Source organism: Castanea sativa, chromosome 2 (genome assembly GCF_040712315.1).
Source record: "Castanea sativa cultivar Marrone di Chiusa Pesio chromosome 2, ASM4071231v1".
NCBI classification, from domain to species: Eukaryota; Viridiplantae; Streptophyta; class Magnoliopsida; order Fagales; family Fagaceae; genus Castanea; species Castanea sativa.
In genome coordinates, this window is record NC_134014.1 from 1,465,581 (window position 1) to 1,483,143 (window position 17,563).

The 17,563-nt window shown below is 33.3% G+C and overlaps 1 protein-coding gene across 1 annotated transcript; it reads left to right on the plus strand.

Moving 5' to 3' along the window:
* Positions 1-1,437: 1,437 nt before the first annotated feature.
* Positions 1,438-9,863, plus strand: LOC142624677 (serine/threonine-protein kinase 52-like). The gene is made up of 6 exons (XM_075798359.1): positions 1,438-2,789; positions 6,499-6,620; positions 6,909-7,117; positions 7,279-7,453; positions 8,017-8,151; positions 9,155-9,863. Exons 1-6 carry the CDS (start codon positions 2,456-2,458, stop codon positions 9,359-9,361), a joined length of 1,182 nt encoding a protein of 393 aa, XP_075654474.1. The 5' UTR covers positions 1,438-2,455; the 3' UTR covers positions 9,362-9,863.
* The last annotated feature ends 7,700 nt before the right edge of the window (positions 9,864-17,563 follow it).

Below are 17,563 nucleotides of genomic sequence, written 5' to 3' on the forward strand. Positions count from 1 at the left end.
ATTATTTTAATACACCTAATATAACATAGTAGACCATTAAATTTTATTATGCACTGATTAATAAATGTGTACATAGGGTTTAAAAAAAAATTGTGCCTAGTAAAAGAAAAGACCCGGACGAGGAACAAACATACATTGTGGTGTTTTGTATACTCCTTACTCTTTAGTACCTTTTCCATCATTCTTATCCTCCTTTAAATGTCACAAAAGTTGTCAAGTGTTTCTTGATGTTCTTTGGGGAATTTTTTTAAATAAATATTATTTATTTTTTCGTTTGTTTTAGTTTGAGAAGGATGAGTATGTGGTTCGCAAATAGTAGATGTATAATTACGGTACTACATTTACGAATTTCCAATTCTTGGATATCCCCTTGTGTTACCAAATCTAGCAACATGCATGATATGAAGAATTTCCACTTCTTGGATATCCCTTAGTTTTTCCAAATCTAGCTACATACATAATAGAAGTATAGAACCGGACATTGGATTGAGAACCTGAGATCAAGTGTAATGTCCTAAGTATTGAACCTAATGCAATTGCTATGAGTGGCTGGGATTTAAATATCAGCCATTGAATATAAAAAATGAGAAAAAGTAAAAAAGTAAGATTAATAAATAATTGCATCAAATCTCAATCCCTAAACATTTGCACATGCGAGGAATAGATATGGGAAATCCTGGTACTTTCGAATATTAAAAAATGAATAGTGCTAGAGATACAAGCTATTTTACAAACTTTTTTACAAATGACTGATGTGGTGAGTGATTATTGGTAAATGAAAAAATGATATTAATAGTGGGCTAAATAAAAACTAATAAAAAGTTTGCCACATCAACAATTTGTAAAAATATTGTAAAATAGTTTGTAGCTGTAACATTATTCTTAAAAAATATCTAATATGTTTACAAAATATTAATTATGTATATATATTCTTAATGATGTAATTAATATAATACCCATTTTGTATAAATTTTTCAGATATTTTTTAGTACACCATATATAAAATAATATGGTACCTCATTAAATTCTATTATTATTAGGGTCTAGTTATTAGACATATATTAACAAATTCATTTTTAAAAATAATTTATCTGAAATTAAAAAAATTGTCAAAATTTTTAATAATTTTTTTTCTCAAAAGTGGTATGCTATTGTACCCATTACTATTATGCATACATATATTATGTGAGTGTATGTTGTGTTCCTGGCAAAAAGAAAAAGACCCGTACGAGGAACAAACACATACACATTCATGTTTTGTACGCTCCTTTAGTACCTTTGTCCTTCATTTTGAATTTGAAACAGTCTCTCTCTCTCTCTCTCCGTCTTTGTCTGTGTTTCTGTCTTGTCTCTCTTTTTCTCTCTCTGCCCCCAAATATCAGAAGCCCCGCGCTTTTCTCTCTCTCTCTCTCTCTCTCTCTCTCTATATATATATATATTTCACGCTTTCCTTGGTTCTCTGGTTTTGGGTTTTTGCGTTGGACTTTACCTTTCTTTCAATTCTCTCCAAGACCCACCACGCAAAAACCCTACTTTGGTCCCTCTCGCCGCGTACCCAAGTCGTGTTTTTTCGTTTACCAAACGAGTCCTCTTTGACAAATTCGCTTTCTTTGGAATAGCTGAGCCCCTGCCTGGTGACCATGATGATGATAATGGACTCATGGGACCCTGATGACTTTCTTATTTATTGCTTTCAAATTCAATGCCTTTGGGTTTGATTTTTTTGTATTCCCTACCGACCCTTTTGTTCCTTTCCTTTCACTTTCCATCTTTCAAAGTCAACTTTTTTTTTTGGTGGGTTTTGTAGTTTGTACTTGAAAGTTCATTTTTTTTTTTAATTTAAAATTTTGGGTCTTCGGTCTTGGCTGTGGAATGGTGGGAAATGGGTCGTTTTCTTTAGCTTTGTAGCATAAGGGTTTACTTTTTTTTTTTGGTTTTTGATAGTTATGCATATAGATACATAAATATTTTTAATTGAGAAAAAATGAAAGATGGTTGGTGATGAAGAAATTTGGGGTTTTGAACTAGGAAGGTCAGTTGTTTTTTAATATAAATACTAATTAAGAGCGTTTTTCTTTCTCTTTCTTTGATTTTTTCTTATTTGGTGGGCTTTTTACAAATATTGATTTTTAGGTTGCCAGGTCAATATTGGAGGGAATTGGAATAGGAATTGGGTTGTTGAGACTGGGTTTTGATTGGATAATTTTTTTCTTTGGTTGGTGTTCTTTCATCTGAGAAAAGCTTTGTTGCTTAAAGTTTATTGTTGATTGGAGGAGGGTTTGTAAATTTTAGAGCATTATAGTTTTTCATGATGATGATGAAGATTTAATAGGTATTTTGATTTTTTTAAGATAACAAATAGATAAATTTGTGTCTGGGTTTTGCTATTTCTTTGTTTTTCTTTGGAATTTGAGGCTTCTGATTGGGTAGTTGAGGTTTTCAATTTGGGTTCTTTATGATGGATTTGAGGGCAAGTGAGGATATTGGAGGTATTAAGACTCTAAAGAAGATGGATAATGAAGAGGCAGGCATGAATTCAAAAGTGAAGTGTACAGGAGGTGTTAGTAGCAAAGAAATGATGTTCAGAGCAGATAAAATTGATTTGAAAAGCTTGGATTTGCAGCTGGAGAGGCACCTGAGCAAGGTCTGGTCTTCGACAAACGCTAGTTCCCAAAGGCCCAAAGAAGAGTGGGAGATTGATTTGTCTAAAATGGATATCAGATATGTTATAGCTCATGGGACCTATGGTACTGTATACAGGGGTACCTATGATAACCAAGATGTTGCAGGTGATCTTTCTATTGTCTTTTCTTCTCATTTGTATGTTTTCTTTTTCTTGGTGCAGAAAAGATTAGGATGTCTGGAATTTCTAGGTGCTGTACATAGGTGCTTGAACGTCCTGGTATAATTGCCTGTTAAAGGCAAACATAGGTGCTGTACCTTAGTTTTCTCACAACCATGTGGTTGCATTGGTCAATAATCACTTGATTGAATTTAATTTTATTTGGGAAAGATGACACTGTTTATGTTGCATTGATCAATGTGGCTATGCGTTTGAATTTATTTAGGGAATCTAAGGTACATCGCCTAAGGAATTGTAGCTAAATTTTGCCCACCTATTAATATATTTTATATTTTCCTGTCATCATGTTCTAGCTTTACATGCATATGTATGGGAAAAAATATGTGAACTTGTAGAAAGATCTTCTATGTAACACTGGTATCAGTTTGATATGAGTAGCCCTTAGGATGAGCTTTCGGAGTTGTTTTAGCCTCCTCTGGTGGTAAATTGAGATTTATCAAAGAAACGTGAGAACAAAATTTAAAACATGTGTACCAATTTATTTTGATTTTCTTTTGAAATGGAGAGTGCTTTAATTGATAGACATCATCTTATTGTCTGGGGTTTTTAGTTTAAATTTGATCAGCACATTAGTCACGTTTTTTAATTTTGAAATTAAGCTGGAGTGAGTTCTAGCTTCTAACTAATACTAATCATGTGCTTTTGGGTTTTGTGGTTGAGGTTTATATAAATGATTTAAGGCTGCGTTATTTTCTTGTTATGTGATTGGAAGTTGATGAGAACCTGAGTGGGTTTAATTCGCTATTGAATTAGTTTATGCAGACTTGTAAATATCCAAACCATTTCTCTAGAAACCAACTTTTTGTCACTTATGGTTATTGCAATGGGCATCAAGCTGCAGTTTAATAATCTTGTTACTCTTGTAGCTTGTAAAAAGTTCTGTTCTTGCCTATTTTGAACCAGTTTTGCTCTGCTTTTTGTTAAATTGATTTACTCAGTAATTTTCATTGATTATTTAAATATTCTCCTCTGAATTTTTTTGTCTTGTTATACTTGATAGTGTGTGTGCTGTGGGGAAGTAATTTTCTGGTACTTTTTTTGTCTTGTGTCTACAAAAAAGATTTGGTAATTTTCTGGGGAAGTAACTTTTTGTTTGTTATGTAGAGAAGTTTTTTTTTATTTTTTATTTATATTTTTTTGGCATTGTATGTTTGTTAATTGTGCTCCATATGATTTTACTCATGGCACTTTCCGTCTTGATGCAAATGTAGTATCACTTGTGTATCATAGGTATTTTGTTATCTACTAAGCATTTCACAACCATAGAAATGACGCTCCCCATCATTTGCAGTTGTGAGCAAATTTGAGTCTCCAATGATATTAAATTTTTGTTAGAATTCCTATTACACTAGCATAGATATCTTACTTCTTGAAAATTTAGGTAGTAGGTTGTAATTGTGAATAAATTGGTTTGATTTTAAAATGATTAAGGGTAAATTTTGATCTTGGGTTTTTATTTTGTTGGGGGTGGGGGGGGGGGGGGTGTTGTGAGTTGTTGAAAGAAAACTTGTTAATTATCATTTGTATTTGTGACATTTATGAACCGCTAAGTTATATCATTGTGGTATTTATGCATTAAGTTGTATTTATCTTAAAAAAATTTATGCATTAAGTTGTGTCTAATTTAGGATACAATATTGATTAAAAACTTGGGGAAATTACGAAAAAAAAAGATGGAATTTTATCCTTGTTTCAGATTAAGTCTTGGGTTCTTTATTTTTTCAATTAAAGTCCTAATGTTTTTAAACAATTACAAAATGAAGTCTCCCGTCATCTATAGAGATGACGGCACTAATGGAGGGAAAAAAAAACTTCAAATTTTTTCTTTGTGTCTCACCTTTCACCAAATAAGTAACAAACTAGATTTTTAAAAATAAGCTGACTTTATCTTTTTGTCTCACCTTTAGCAAATAAGCTACCCGAAAATTACAGGATGCCACACTCTCTCTCGTTCTCTCCTTTGAATGACCTGTCTCTATTTCTCTCTTTGATGCTCCCATGAAATACAGAAATAGTGATGGTTTGGCTACTGTCGTGGCCTAAGGGAAATGATTGGGTGAGTGAGTTTGTGTACAGGCTCGGTGATGACTTTAGGATGGATAGTGGCTTCAAAAATGTTCTTTTCTATTGCTTTTTCTTAGGCATCAGTGCAAGTCAGTGACAATCTTGATTCCTCAACACTGGTGGAGATGACAATGTGTGTGATAGCAATGAATGGATCTTGGCTTTTGGTGGGATCATGAGTGACCTAAGAAGCTTGGTCACTCCAAAAGCTCTGGTCATTCCGTATGGGACATGGACACACCAAGGACTCCACTACATGTGTCCTCATTGTGTGGGTGGAAAAAATATATACTATTTTGAAAATTTCATTTGATTTTAGATGTGAATATTTTGATAGTCATTATTTATTTTGAAAACTTTAAAATAAACATAAAATATGCATAAAATAAATGAAATATACCTAAGGATATGTGTTACCTATTTAAAGGTCATACCCAATGCACAAATCTCTTACTTTTGCGGGGTTTGGGAGAGGTCATGGTAGGCAGCATTAACCTCTCTTAGACCTCGCAAAAGTGGGAGCTTTGTGCACTAAGTAGAATCTTTTATGGTGGTAATACAACAATTAAATAAGTAATATATATATATATATATATAGTTGTATTACTACCATCTCATGTCCTAATTTTTCAAGAATTGTTGTGTCGTCATATCTCGTCTTCTGTGTTGTGTTGGTGTCTATTTTTGTTTCCATGCCTCTTTAGGTCACGATGGTAGGTTTGGGTGGTGGCGTAGGTGTGGTTTCTTGGATAGCCAGTGAAATGGTTTCAAGTGAGGGTTGATAGGTCATCTGCAGTCACCTGGGTTTCTTGGTTTTTATTTTGGGAATTTTGGGTGGTCAATGTGAATGGTGGATTTTGCTTATGGGGATTTGGGGGTTGTATGGGTCTTGGCAGTTTTGGCCGTGGACTAGTGGGATGGGGTGGTGTTTGGTGGTTGTTTTGATTATGAGTGACAAAACGGTCATTTTGGGTATGGGCATATGATTGGGTGATGGGATTTATAGTTTTGGCTGCCATGGAGGTGTTATGGAGGTTGTTTGATTGTGGGTTTTGAGTGGTGCGAAGTGGGTTTGCCGAGTTTTTAAAAATGTATGGATAGAGGCAGTTGAGCCTTGGTTGAGTTGGGTTTTAAATGGAAGGATGAGCAGACTTTTCAAGGAGGCAGCAGGGCTTTGACTTCCTGTGGGGGTAGGGTGCTATGAAAGAAAGTTTGGGTGATGAGAAGGCTGGGGGTGGTGGTTTCTGGTGTGATATGGGTGATTTGAGAGGGAGTGTTGTGTTTGGCTTTGAAGATTTTGGGTGTTGTGTTGATTAAATGACATCAGTGTCAAATGGATGGAGGGCTAACACTGACATATCTTGTAAATCATAAAGATCTAAACTGGAAAAATTAAAAATCTATGACTTAATCTGAAAGTAGGTCAAACTATTATTATTATTTTTTTTTTTGGGGGTTGGGGGAGGGGGGATTGGTTCCATTTCTTTCTGCTAGCTTAGAGTAGTAGCTCTTTAACACTAGATTTATTTTGATGTCAATTTCTCACCACACTCTCATGTTTGATATTATAGTGAAGCTGTTGGACTGGGGGGAGGATGGTATGAATACAGGTGCTCAAAATGCTGCTCTGCGGGCATCGTTTAAGCAAGAGGTTGCTGTTTGGCACAAGCTTGACCATCCTAATGTTACAAAAGTAAAACTCATATCTTCAATGTCTTATGTTCAATTTATTGACATCTACATGATTAATTAAATTAGCGTAAATTGTGGCTGCTGCAGACTTCACTACTTCCATTTTGTATTACTTGTGAAAGTTTACATTGTTGTCTTTATGGTGTTTTCCTTACCTACTTTATAAGATATAATACAAAATTGTATTACAGATTAGTTTTTCAATGTGGTAGGACCTAAATTTTTAGTTCATTTTGTTTCATAATCTTTTCAGTTATAATGGTTTTATTTTATAATTTTTTTATTACAGTTTGTTGGAGCTTCAATGGGAACTTCAAATCTTAAGATTCCTTCTAAAAACCCTTCAATTGATGGTCACAATTCCCTTCCTTCTAGGGCATGTTGTGTTGTTGTGGAGTATCTCCCTGGTGGGACACTAAAACAGTTCTTGATAAGAAATAGGCGCAAGAAACTTGCTTTTAAGGTTGTGGTCCAACTTGCTTTGGATCTCTCAAGAGGGTGAGCTCCAATTTTTCTGACATTCTTATTATCAAAAAAATATTTCTGATATTCTTATATAAGAGTTCATATATATATATATATATATATATATTTGTTTTCAGTTGGCAAGATATGTGAATAAAATTGACAAACTGATGATGAATCTTTCTGATTTGCAGTCTTAGCTATCTACATTCAAAGAAGATTGTACATCGTGATGTCAAAACAGAAAATATGTTAATTGATGCTAACAGAACTCTAAAAATTGCTGATTTTGGCGTTGCCCGGGTTGAAGCTCAGAATCCAGGCGACATGACTGGAGAAACTGGTACCCTTGGATACATGGCACCAGAGGTATCATGCCAAAACCTTATATGTTATCTTTAAATGTTTTTGTGGGGGCAGAAATAGTCAACAGCTGAAACTTTTATATGTTATGACGAACATCAACATGTGAGAAAATAGAAATGTCATTCTACTATAATGATTTTTATGAGCCAAGGAGACTATAAAATTTTAGGAGTACTTTGAATGACACCTTTTCAATTTTGATTTAGATGATGTTTTTCCAACTTTTATTGTTGGTAGATATTCCTCTATTATGGGGTAGAATTGATTTGGTTGGACCCTCAGGGTTTGTGTCCCCATGTGAACTATCAAAAAGATAAGTGAATAAAAACTTGAATCAAACTTGAAAAGAAGTAGAAAAATAAATTATTTGCATTCTTACGTTATTGGGCTCCATTTGAATTACAAATTCTTTTTGTTTGTTTGTTTGTTCTCTCTCTCTCTCTCTCTCTCACTCTCACGTGCGCCTAGGCGCGCACACACACACAACCCTCTAATAAATAATTGATGAGATAACATGTTTAAGTTCTCATGGTATGCTATATAAAACTAACAAGAACTTTATGTAGGTTCTTGATGGTAAACCTTACAATCGAAGATGTGATGTCTACAGCTTTGGCATATGCTTATGGGAAATCTATTGCTGTGATATGCCTTACCCGGATCTTAGCTTCGCTGATGTGTCATCTGCAGTAGTTCGACAGGTCAGTTCATCTAATGAATAAATTATCTCTGTAGAAAATTTTTCCTGGTTTCTGCTATCTGTTTTGTATCAATATTTAAATTGTGATAGGTTTACCATTGCATTGAGTTAGTGGGTTTCAGACAGCACCTGGGAATGGTACCCTTTTGCTTGTTTCTAATAGCATTAGAACTGATATCAATGAGCTCTAGTTCAAATGACACCTCTTTCCCTGGTAAGAGAAAGGTGGAGGGTGAGCTCATGGATTTGAGATCCACTAGGTGCATGTGTAACTTACTAATCTGGGAAAAAAGAAGCAGCGTTAGAACTGCCAGTTGATGGAGGAGCACTTTTACATATTTAGGATATCATCTTTGGAATTTAAGAATAAAATGATGATTATGTTCCTGTAACTAATCCATTTTAAAGCATGTAGTAGTGCCTTTGAATGCTACTGATGTTAATAGGAGTTATATGATTTACATTCGATTTTTAACTAGCTTCAGCATATTATATCACTGGTGCAAGTTCTTTTTGCTTTCAACTTTGAAGAAAGCTTGTTAGCCAAAAAAAGAATAAAAGAAAAGAAAAACGATATGAAAGCTTATTATAGTTGCTAGTTCTGGCCATTTGAAACATTGATCTTATGGTTTTATTTTTTGTTTCTGTTTTTAATCCTATTATTTAAAACTTATAGGAGAGTCTATCTACTCAGCCCATGCTAACTAGAGGAATCACAAGACTGAATGTGTGTTTTATATTTATTGATTTATGCATGTTTTTAGAAGTTCCTTTAACTTTAATCATAGAAGTGATTCGTTAACTTTTCATTAAACTATAAATTGTCAGCTTGCATATGATGCTAGTTACATTGAGTCTGTGATTACTTTCTTTGTTTATTTCTCAATTAAGTAATTCTTACAAAAAATAAAAGTTTTAAATGGCAATATGAATTCTGTTATACAGTAAATGTTTGACATCTAAATCTTCTGAGGGAGTTTCACACTGTGTGGTTTTATTGACAGAACTTGCGACCAGAAATCCCCAGATGTTGTCCAAGTGGTTTAGCAAGTATAATGCGAAAATGCTGGGATGCAAATGCAGATAAACGTCCGGAAATGGATGAGGTGGTGAGAATGTTAGAAGCAGTTGATACAAGCAAAGGAGGAGGGATGATACCGGATGACCAGGCTTCAGGCTGTTTTTGTTTTGCCACGGCTCGTGGTCCCTGATCATTTTTATCTTCCATTTGCAAGCATTGTTGAATTGATGGTGCGAGGAAAATAATAAGAAATTGATGGAGCTGTTCATTGGATTTATTGCTCTGGCAGTTTTGTCTTAGGTCTGCAAAATTGTTTTTAGTGCATCAATAGAGATAGGTTTATTGAAATTTAAATTAAATTATTTTCCAACTTGAATGTGTTTGTGCTAAGGGTTTTCTCTTGGTGATTGAAGAGTCATGCTATAGCATGTAATGGTTGTCACTCAATACATATAAGAGGGGATGATTCATGGTCTGGACTCTGGAGGTCGAGGTAGAGATTGGGGCAGATGCTGGAAGTAATCAAGAGCTTAGGCAATCCGTGCCTAGGAAATTTAGGTTGTCTATTGTATAGACAGAAAGGAACAATATAATATGTAATATAATAAAAGTTGGGTTTTTAGTTTTTACATTTGCTTATGTTATACAGTACATTATACATATCAGAAACGTAGTTTTGTTTTGGAGTCTCACATTCTCTGATGCCTCACCCAAATAAAATCAAGTATGAAAATTTCACTTTTTTCTTATTTTGAGCCTCACATTGCAGTATTAGAAACAAAATCAATTTTCTATAAATAAAAATTAAATCAAAATCTAGTGGTGCACTGTTTCCAATAAAGACATCCATGATCAGTTCCTCTCTTAGGTGTCCATATAATTGATAGAAAATGCATGTAGTTTAATAAAGATGTCCATGGCCATGTTTAATAGAAAATGCTTGTAATACAAAAACCTTGGGTGGGGACACAATTTATTTGTTTATTTATAGTTTATACTCACCCAAAAAAATCTCATTTCACCACTGTATTCCAAATAAAATCAAGTGCGAAAATTTCACTTTTTTCTTATTTTGAGCCTCACATTGCAGTACTAGCTAGAAACAAAATCAACTTTCTATAAATAAAAATTAACTCAAAATCTAGTAGTGCCTTTTGGTGTTTCCAATAAAAATGTCCATGTTCAATTCCTCTTTCTTGGTGTCCATATAATTGATAGAAGATACATGTAGTTCAATAAAGACGTCCATGTTTAATAGAAAATACATGTAATACAAAAACCTTGGGCGGGGAACTTTCTCAAGCTATTCGTATATCTTTTTAATGGATTTTGAATTTTGAAAATCTAATTGTTGGATTGCATGTTCATATTATATTCTTTATGCTTGTAAAATTTCAAGAAGATCAAAGATCAAATGTTATATCATCAATCAAATATTTAAATTTCAAGATTTTGTGGTCTAAAATTATGCATAAAAAATAAATTTATTAATTGAAAAGCAAATAACATTTTATTTGAACAAAATTTGATATGCATATTAAAAACATAAAGAATAATATATGAGATAAAAGATTTGGACATGTAATATAATTCACTATTGCAACAAGTTATGGCAAAAATTATGACAAAATGTTTGATTATAGGAAATGCATCTCTTAGAGCATCCGCATTGATCATGGTATATGCCAATGCCAAGCCATTTTTTCCATTTTCAGCCAAAAAAGTGGCTCCCTCAAATCTTGTAAAATTTTCCAATTGTAAAAATTTTTACAATATTGCTACAGTGCCATTCTACAAGTAGAATGCACTGTAGCACTATGGTATAAATTTTTTAATCGTTTTTATTCTTTCTCTCTCTCCTCTGTCTTTTCTTTCTCTTTTCTCTGGGTTGAGAAGTCTTCTTTCTTTCTTTCTCAACTCACTCTTCCTGTTTTCTCATCTACCCTCTCTCACTCTCTGACTCGCTGTTGGCCGAAGCAAAGGTCCGACGAAGGCGTGGCGGTGATGGCGTTTGCTGATCGGTGATGGCGTGGGTTTCAAATCGGTGGCTTGTGGAGATCAGTGGCGTGGGTTTCTGATTGGTGGCTTGTGGAGATCGATGGCGTGGGTTTGCTGATCGGTGATGGCGTGGGTTTCAAATCGGTGGCTTGTGGAGATCGGTGGCGTGGGTTTCGACGGCCTGGGTTTCAAATTGGCGGTGTGGGTTTGCTGATCAGTGGCTTGTGTTTGCTGATCGGTGACTTGGGGTTGTTGATCGGTGGCTTGTGAAGATCAGCGAGTCAGCGTGGTGGGTTTGAAGTGATTTCCTCGTGGGTTTGAAGTGGCTTTTTCTTTTAGTGTGTTTCTGGCAATTTCTTGTGTTTCTTGGCAATTTTTTGGCAATTTTCTTGATCGTTGGTGGTGGTTTTTGGCAAATTTTTGTGTTTCTTTTCCTCTTTGTGGTTGTTTCTTGTGGTTGTTGTTGGTGTGGAGTTTGGTTGTGGTGGTGGTTGCTGGCCGGTGGCTGGTGGCTGGTGGCGTGGTGGTGGCAAGGTGGATTTCTGGGTTTTTGTTTTTTGGAACGGGGTTTCTCTGGGATGCATTTTGTTGGTTATATATTTTAATGTGTAAATATATTATTTTAATGAGTAGAATGGTAAAATAGAAGTTTGGATGTTGGGTGCAGTGAAAAATGGTATTGTATAATTGAAAAAGTAACTTTTTGAGATGGTAAAATAGGATAGAATTGAAATAATGAATGTAGATGCTCTTAAGATTGGAAAATTTTCTCATTGATCTTTTAAAAAATGTTTTTCTATTTTTTTTTTTAATTCAAAAGCACCCTTATATGTTATTTTTATTTTTCAAATTAAAACATAATAAACATTTAAAATACACTCTTATGTATGTGTGTGTGTGTGTATATATATATATATATATCTCTGAAAAAACTATCATTCTCTCACCCCATTGGGAATGCTAGCCGGGTGGGAACTCTTGGAGCCCCAGAAGCGTAAGGAGCTCGTGCATTCCGTTACTCTTCATGAAATCGATGTCATCAACACCAGCTACTTTCGCTCTCTCTATTTCATGTTGCTTGCTTCTATCTGCTGCTGCTGTTGTTGTTTTGTTTGCTACATTCATACTAGATAGAAAAGCTTTGAGCTTCTTTTATGTTACTTACTCTCCTGAATAAGTTAAACAAAGGCATCCACTCTCTTAACTATTATGTTATAATCAATGATTATTAGTAGAGCCAAGTTACACAAATTCTGTTGTTTTTCTTGCCTCTGCTTTTATATATATATACAGGGCCGGCCCAAGATAATTTGAGGCCTAAGGCGAAAATTATAAATGGGCATTTTACATCTAAATATCACTTAAATAATACAGTTTTTTAGTTTATTTTTTATTATATTTTTCTATTTCAAATTTATTACTAATTCATACTTATTAATATAGATAATTCACCCAAAGTGAGCTAATGATACTTACTATATAAGTTTTATAAACTAACATATCACCAATTATAAAAAAATACATATTTATTTAAACATTCATTTATTATACTGTCTAAGTAACACCAATCATATTAGTGTCACATCAATTTGTAAGATTTTTGTCGCAAAATTTGTATTACTTTTAGCATTTTTCATTCACTTAATGGAGATTAGGTTGCATTTCTATTAATTCTTTTTTTTTTTTTGTGGAAAAAATGCTAAACTTACTATTAATTTTATTGCAAAAAGCTTACAAACTGACGTGGTAATGAGGTGACACTTCAACAAAAGAATAAATGAGTATTGAATTATTTCATGTGATTGGTGAATGTCAATTTATAGGACTTTATAATAAAACTTATAACATACTAGCATTACTCTAATATCTTAGGCATTTGAAAAAAAAAAAAATGTACACTCAACTCACATTTTTTTAATTGAAAAAAAAAAAAAAACACTTACTGCCCCCATATTTGGGGGCCTTAGGCCATGGCCTAAATGGCCTATGCCTAGGGCCTGCCCTTACTTCTGCACAAGGTAAATTGCCAAATGGGTCCATAATAAGTTCAACAACGTGACCAATAATTTCGTCAAATATGATTTCCACATCTTGACATGTTCCCCCCATCAAATACCTTCTGTAGGAAGCGACAACCATATTGATCCTTCGCCATGAAGTATATACAACCACCCTGGACCTCAGCCAAAGAACTAAAAGTTTGTGGCAAGGGCAAAGGATAATCACTACTCCAACCATTTTCGCGAATTCTTCCAATACTAGTGAATGTGTGAATTCTTCTTATGGCTCCTTGAAGTGTTTGATTTCTTGTTGATGGCATAATTCAAACTGTATCCCTCGTATGATGCAATCATCCTCACAAGTAAATGCCTCAATACCACTTGCACCTTTCTTTCATGGACATAATAGATTGAGGAACCATGCTGTTTGGAATTGCTCTAGTTATTCAGAAACATTGGATGCATTCTCCACAAGCTTCCTCAACAGTCTAACACCTGTGCAGAAATCAATCACATCAATTGTTTAATCTTATCTATAATGTAATAATAGTTAAATGATTAAATTTACTGTAACTTTAAAATAATATCGAAACATGTCATGGTATCAAACAAGCAATCCTATATTCCCATCTCCAATTAGTATAGTAATGTTAGAAGACATACTAATTTGGCTGTCCATTGTTTGGCTTAGTGGGCTTTTTGTTGTAACAAGTTTTGGCTCATTTAAACTCTCAGAGCTCCTTGATAGTGTTATTGTAGAAGAAGTTTAAGTCGTTTAAGAAATTTTCGAATTGTAAATAGTGAGAGAGAGGCATTTGTAACTCAAGCAACACAAAATATTACAACTTTTGCCAAAATTATCTATCATGGTAGATTGTGACAGGCTATCTGTCACTTTCACATGAACCTACTACTTTTTCTCTACCACTCACAATCTATTATGAATAGTTGTGGCACAAATTATGGTGTTGTAGTCTTAGAATATTTGTTAGTTTAGAAACAAGCATGCATGTGATTTTAGAAACTCAGTTTAGTTTAGTTTTTAAAAAAAATTTAAGACAATGCGACATCCCACATGACATTGAAATTAATATTTTAATGCTACCATTAGCCACGTCAAATGTTTTCATCCACTACTTATTAACAACTTGACACAGTGACACATTTAAAACGTTGGAAACCATTTTGAAAAATGATACAAGGATTAGGATAAAATATCAATAAAACCAAACAAAAATTACTTCAAAGTATGTGAAGAAAAGAGCATAGCGTAAGATCAAATTTAAAAAAAAAAAAAGTTATAATATTTATTATTAAAATAAAACTCATTTTAATTTTGTTATGAAAATCTTGATATTTAGTTTTAAAAATTCGAATATTCTATTTAAAAAAAAATAAAAATGTTAATGAAATTTTATTTAAAACAAATTATATTAATAATTTTAAGGCTTTTAAGTTAGTGCTATTGGTTCATCATAAGTTAGTGCTATTGGTTCATCAGGTTTAGTACTTTCCTCACTTCAAATTAGGTGAGTAATAAAAATGGGATTTAAGCTTCTGTACTTTTTTAATAATAAAAAATTGCCACCAATTGAAAAGTGTTGTATTCCATGGTTAAACATACAGGTAACGAAACTAACGAAAGTTGACAAAGTCAACAATAATGCTTGTACAAATAGTGCAAGCTTCAAAATTTTATGGACCAAAAAACAGTAAAACACTCAATGAATAAACTTTGGGGGAGCAACACTATATTTCGGCCTAAATTTAATGGTTTAACTATCTATAGCATGTCATTTGACGCAATTGTAGTACAGTTATTTGCCACACTTCCACAACCCTCACAGCAGAGGCCAATTAGTGGAATAAAAATATTAACTATTTTCCCAGCACTTCCACAATCCTCAAGCAATGGACGCAAGCATTAGTATTGGTGTTGCTAAAAGGCTATATTGTTATTTTTAGCTCCGCCGATACTAAAAAGCATGCTGGAATTGTGATGTTTGACCACTTCATCACCAAAGTGGGAAACCATAAAGAACTAAACATTGTGTTTTAAAGATTCTGTTGTGAAGTAAACACCAGCTATTGGTAAAAAAAAGCTTCTACTGTAATTGTATAATCATTTACTGTAATTTTTATTATGATAAAACTTGGTCTTATAAGATGTGTTCCTTTTGTGTAATTTGAGGTAGCCTTTTCTTTTCGTTTTACTATCCATTTTAGTATTGATTTCAATGATATTAGTAGATATTTTCTCGTCTAAATTTATATACAACTTTTAATTAATCTATGCATTCCATAAATTTTATGCTGCGTTTTTTTTTGCTTTGTAAATAATTTGATAGTTCAGAAAGGGAGGTTTGAACAATTATATAGTACTAATTGAACTATAAAGCTCTGTTGTTATTCCAGAATTTAGTTATAGGTAGTGTATTATATGCATATTTGTAAGGATTTCTTAAAGAACTCCCAACCCAGCTCCATACAGGTTTGCGCAGTCCACAAAGAGGTCATTTTTTTTAGGGCCATTTTGTTTTGGGTCCAGTGGACCAGACCTATAATTAGTCCTTTGGACTTACTCAAGAGAAAGTAGTCCTCTAGCAGCACGAAGATGCATTTGTGTGCGTGGCTTTTTTTTAGATCTCATTTTAGACTAACCCTCTCGTTAATAAGTTGTTCCAAAAAGCCTTAACAAGTGCATTTCTAGTAGGATCACATTGGTATGGGACTCAGGGGGTGAGATCTCACATGTCTGCCATTTTCGTTAATGTGTGATGTGACAAATCTTTTGCTTTTGGTTTGGATAAATTGCATTTTTGTTCCTCAAATATGAGGGTAGTTTGATCTTTATTCCTTTTTTTTTAAAGGTATGATTTTGCTCCTTCAAATTTTTGAAAATGTAATAATTTAGTTCATAATTAATTTATTACCTTGTCTATTTCTAACTTGCATTTTCCTCCCTTTCCAATGTTGGGCTGATTTGAATTTGGTCTCTTAGATACAAGGTATGTTTGTTTTTTTGTTTAGAATACTAAGTATTTTTAACACACACATGGGGAGAGGGGAGAATGTCTTAAAAAAACTTACAGTGGTCGGTTCAATTTTGATTTTGATTTTGATGTATGAGAGAATAATTCTTAGATACTTCCGGAGTATGGAGAATGGTGCAACCTCCTCTCACATTCATGGTGGGGTTTATTCACTAAATTCATAATGGGGTCCACTATGAATGTGAGAGGAGGGAACACTATTTCTCCGTGTTTCGGGAGTACTTAAGAATTTTCTTGTATGAGGGCAAGCATTTCATTAGTCAATTAAACGAAGTGACTAAATTGTTACATTTAATAAAATTTGAAAGGTCAACATCTAATAAAAACCACATTTGAGGGACTAAAAAATGCAATTGACTTTTTTTAGAAATATTTTTGGAGGAGTGTTAATGGATGTCCTAAGGGCAATGAATTATTTTTAGAAATATTTTATGAGAAAATGATAAAACAATTAATTTTCTTCACATTTTTTTTTTCTATGAAAGTAGTGTCAAAATTTTCCTAAAATGATTTATTAACAATTTTTTTAAGGGCACCCGTTAACATAACTCATCAATAAAAGTTACTCGGATATTAAATTGTATTGATAATAATGTATTAATGATGGTGAAATTGAGGCTAATTAAAACTTTAATATATAACATAACAATAGCATGGAGGTGCAATTTTATTTCTTATACATTGATAATCAGGGGTTGGGAAATTGAACATTAGATGTCCCCTGTTAAAGAAAGAGTGCATAGAGTACGAAATTAACAATAGTTTTCTACCCAAAAAAGAAAAAAAAAAAAAGGAAATAACAATTGAAAGCTAGCACCCTATTCGGTTTTAATCTTATCCCCATATCTGATGGCAGACAAAGCATCCTCACCATTTTCATTTCATTTTTCTATGTCAATATAAGCAAAGCACCTTTTTTATTTATTTTTATAATTTTTATTGTTCACTTTGATTGTTGCGTAAGACAATCAAAATTCACCAAAATATGCCACCGGGTGCTGTGCGTTTGCGTAGCACTAAAATTATTTCAGGGCTGCGTTTTGCATTTTTTGAGCTCTCATAGCACTATTTATGGGATCCACAAAAGTCATTCAAACACAAATTTCAACATAAATTTGAGTCTCACAATACTATTTATATATTTAAATATTATTTTGTTATAATTTTTTTAGTAATAAATTTTTAATTTTTAACAAATAAATAGTATCTAAACACACATTTGAGCAAACAAATAATTTTCAGTTCCTCCCTCTTGGATTGAAACTTGCTAGTAGTGGTGTCTCCACTTCTCATGTCTATTTCCTCGTGTACAGCTACTACTTCCACCTTATCTTAAGGCAA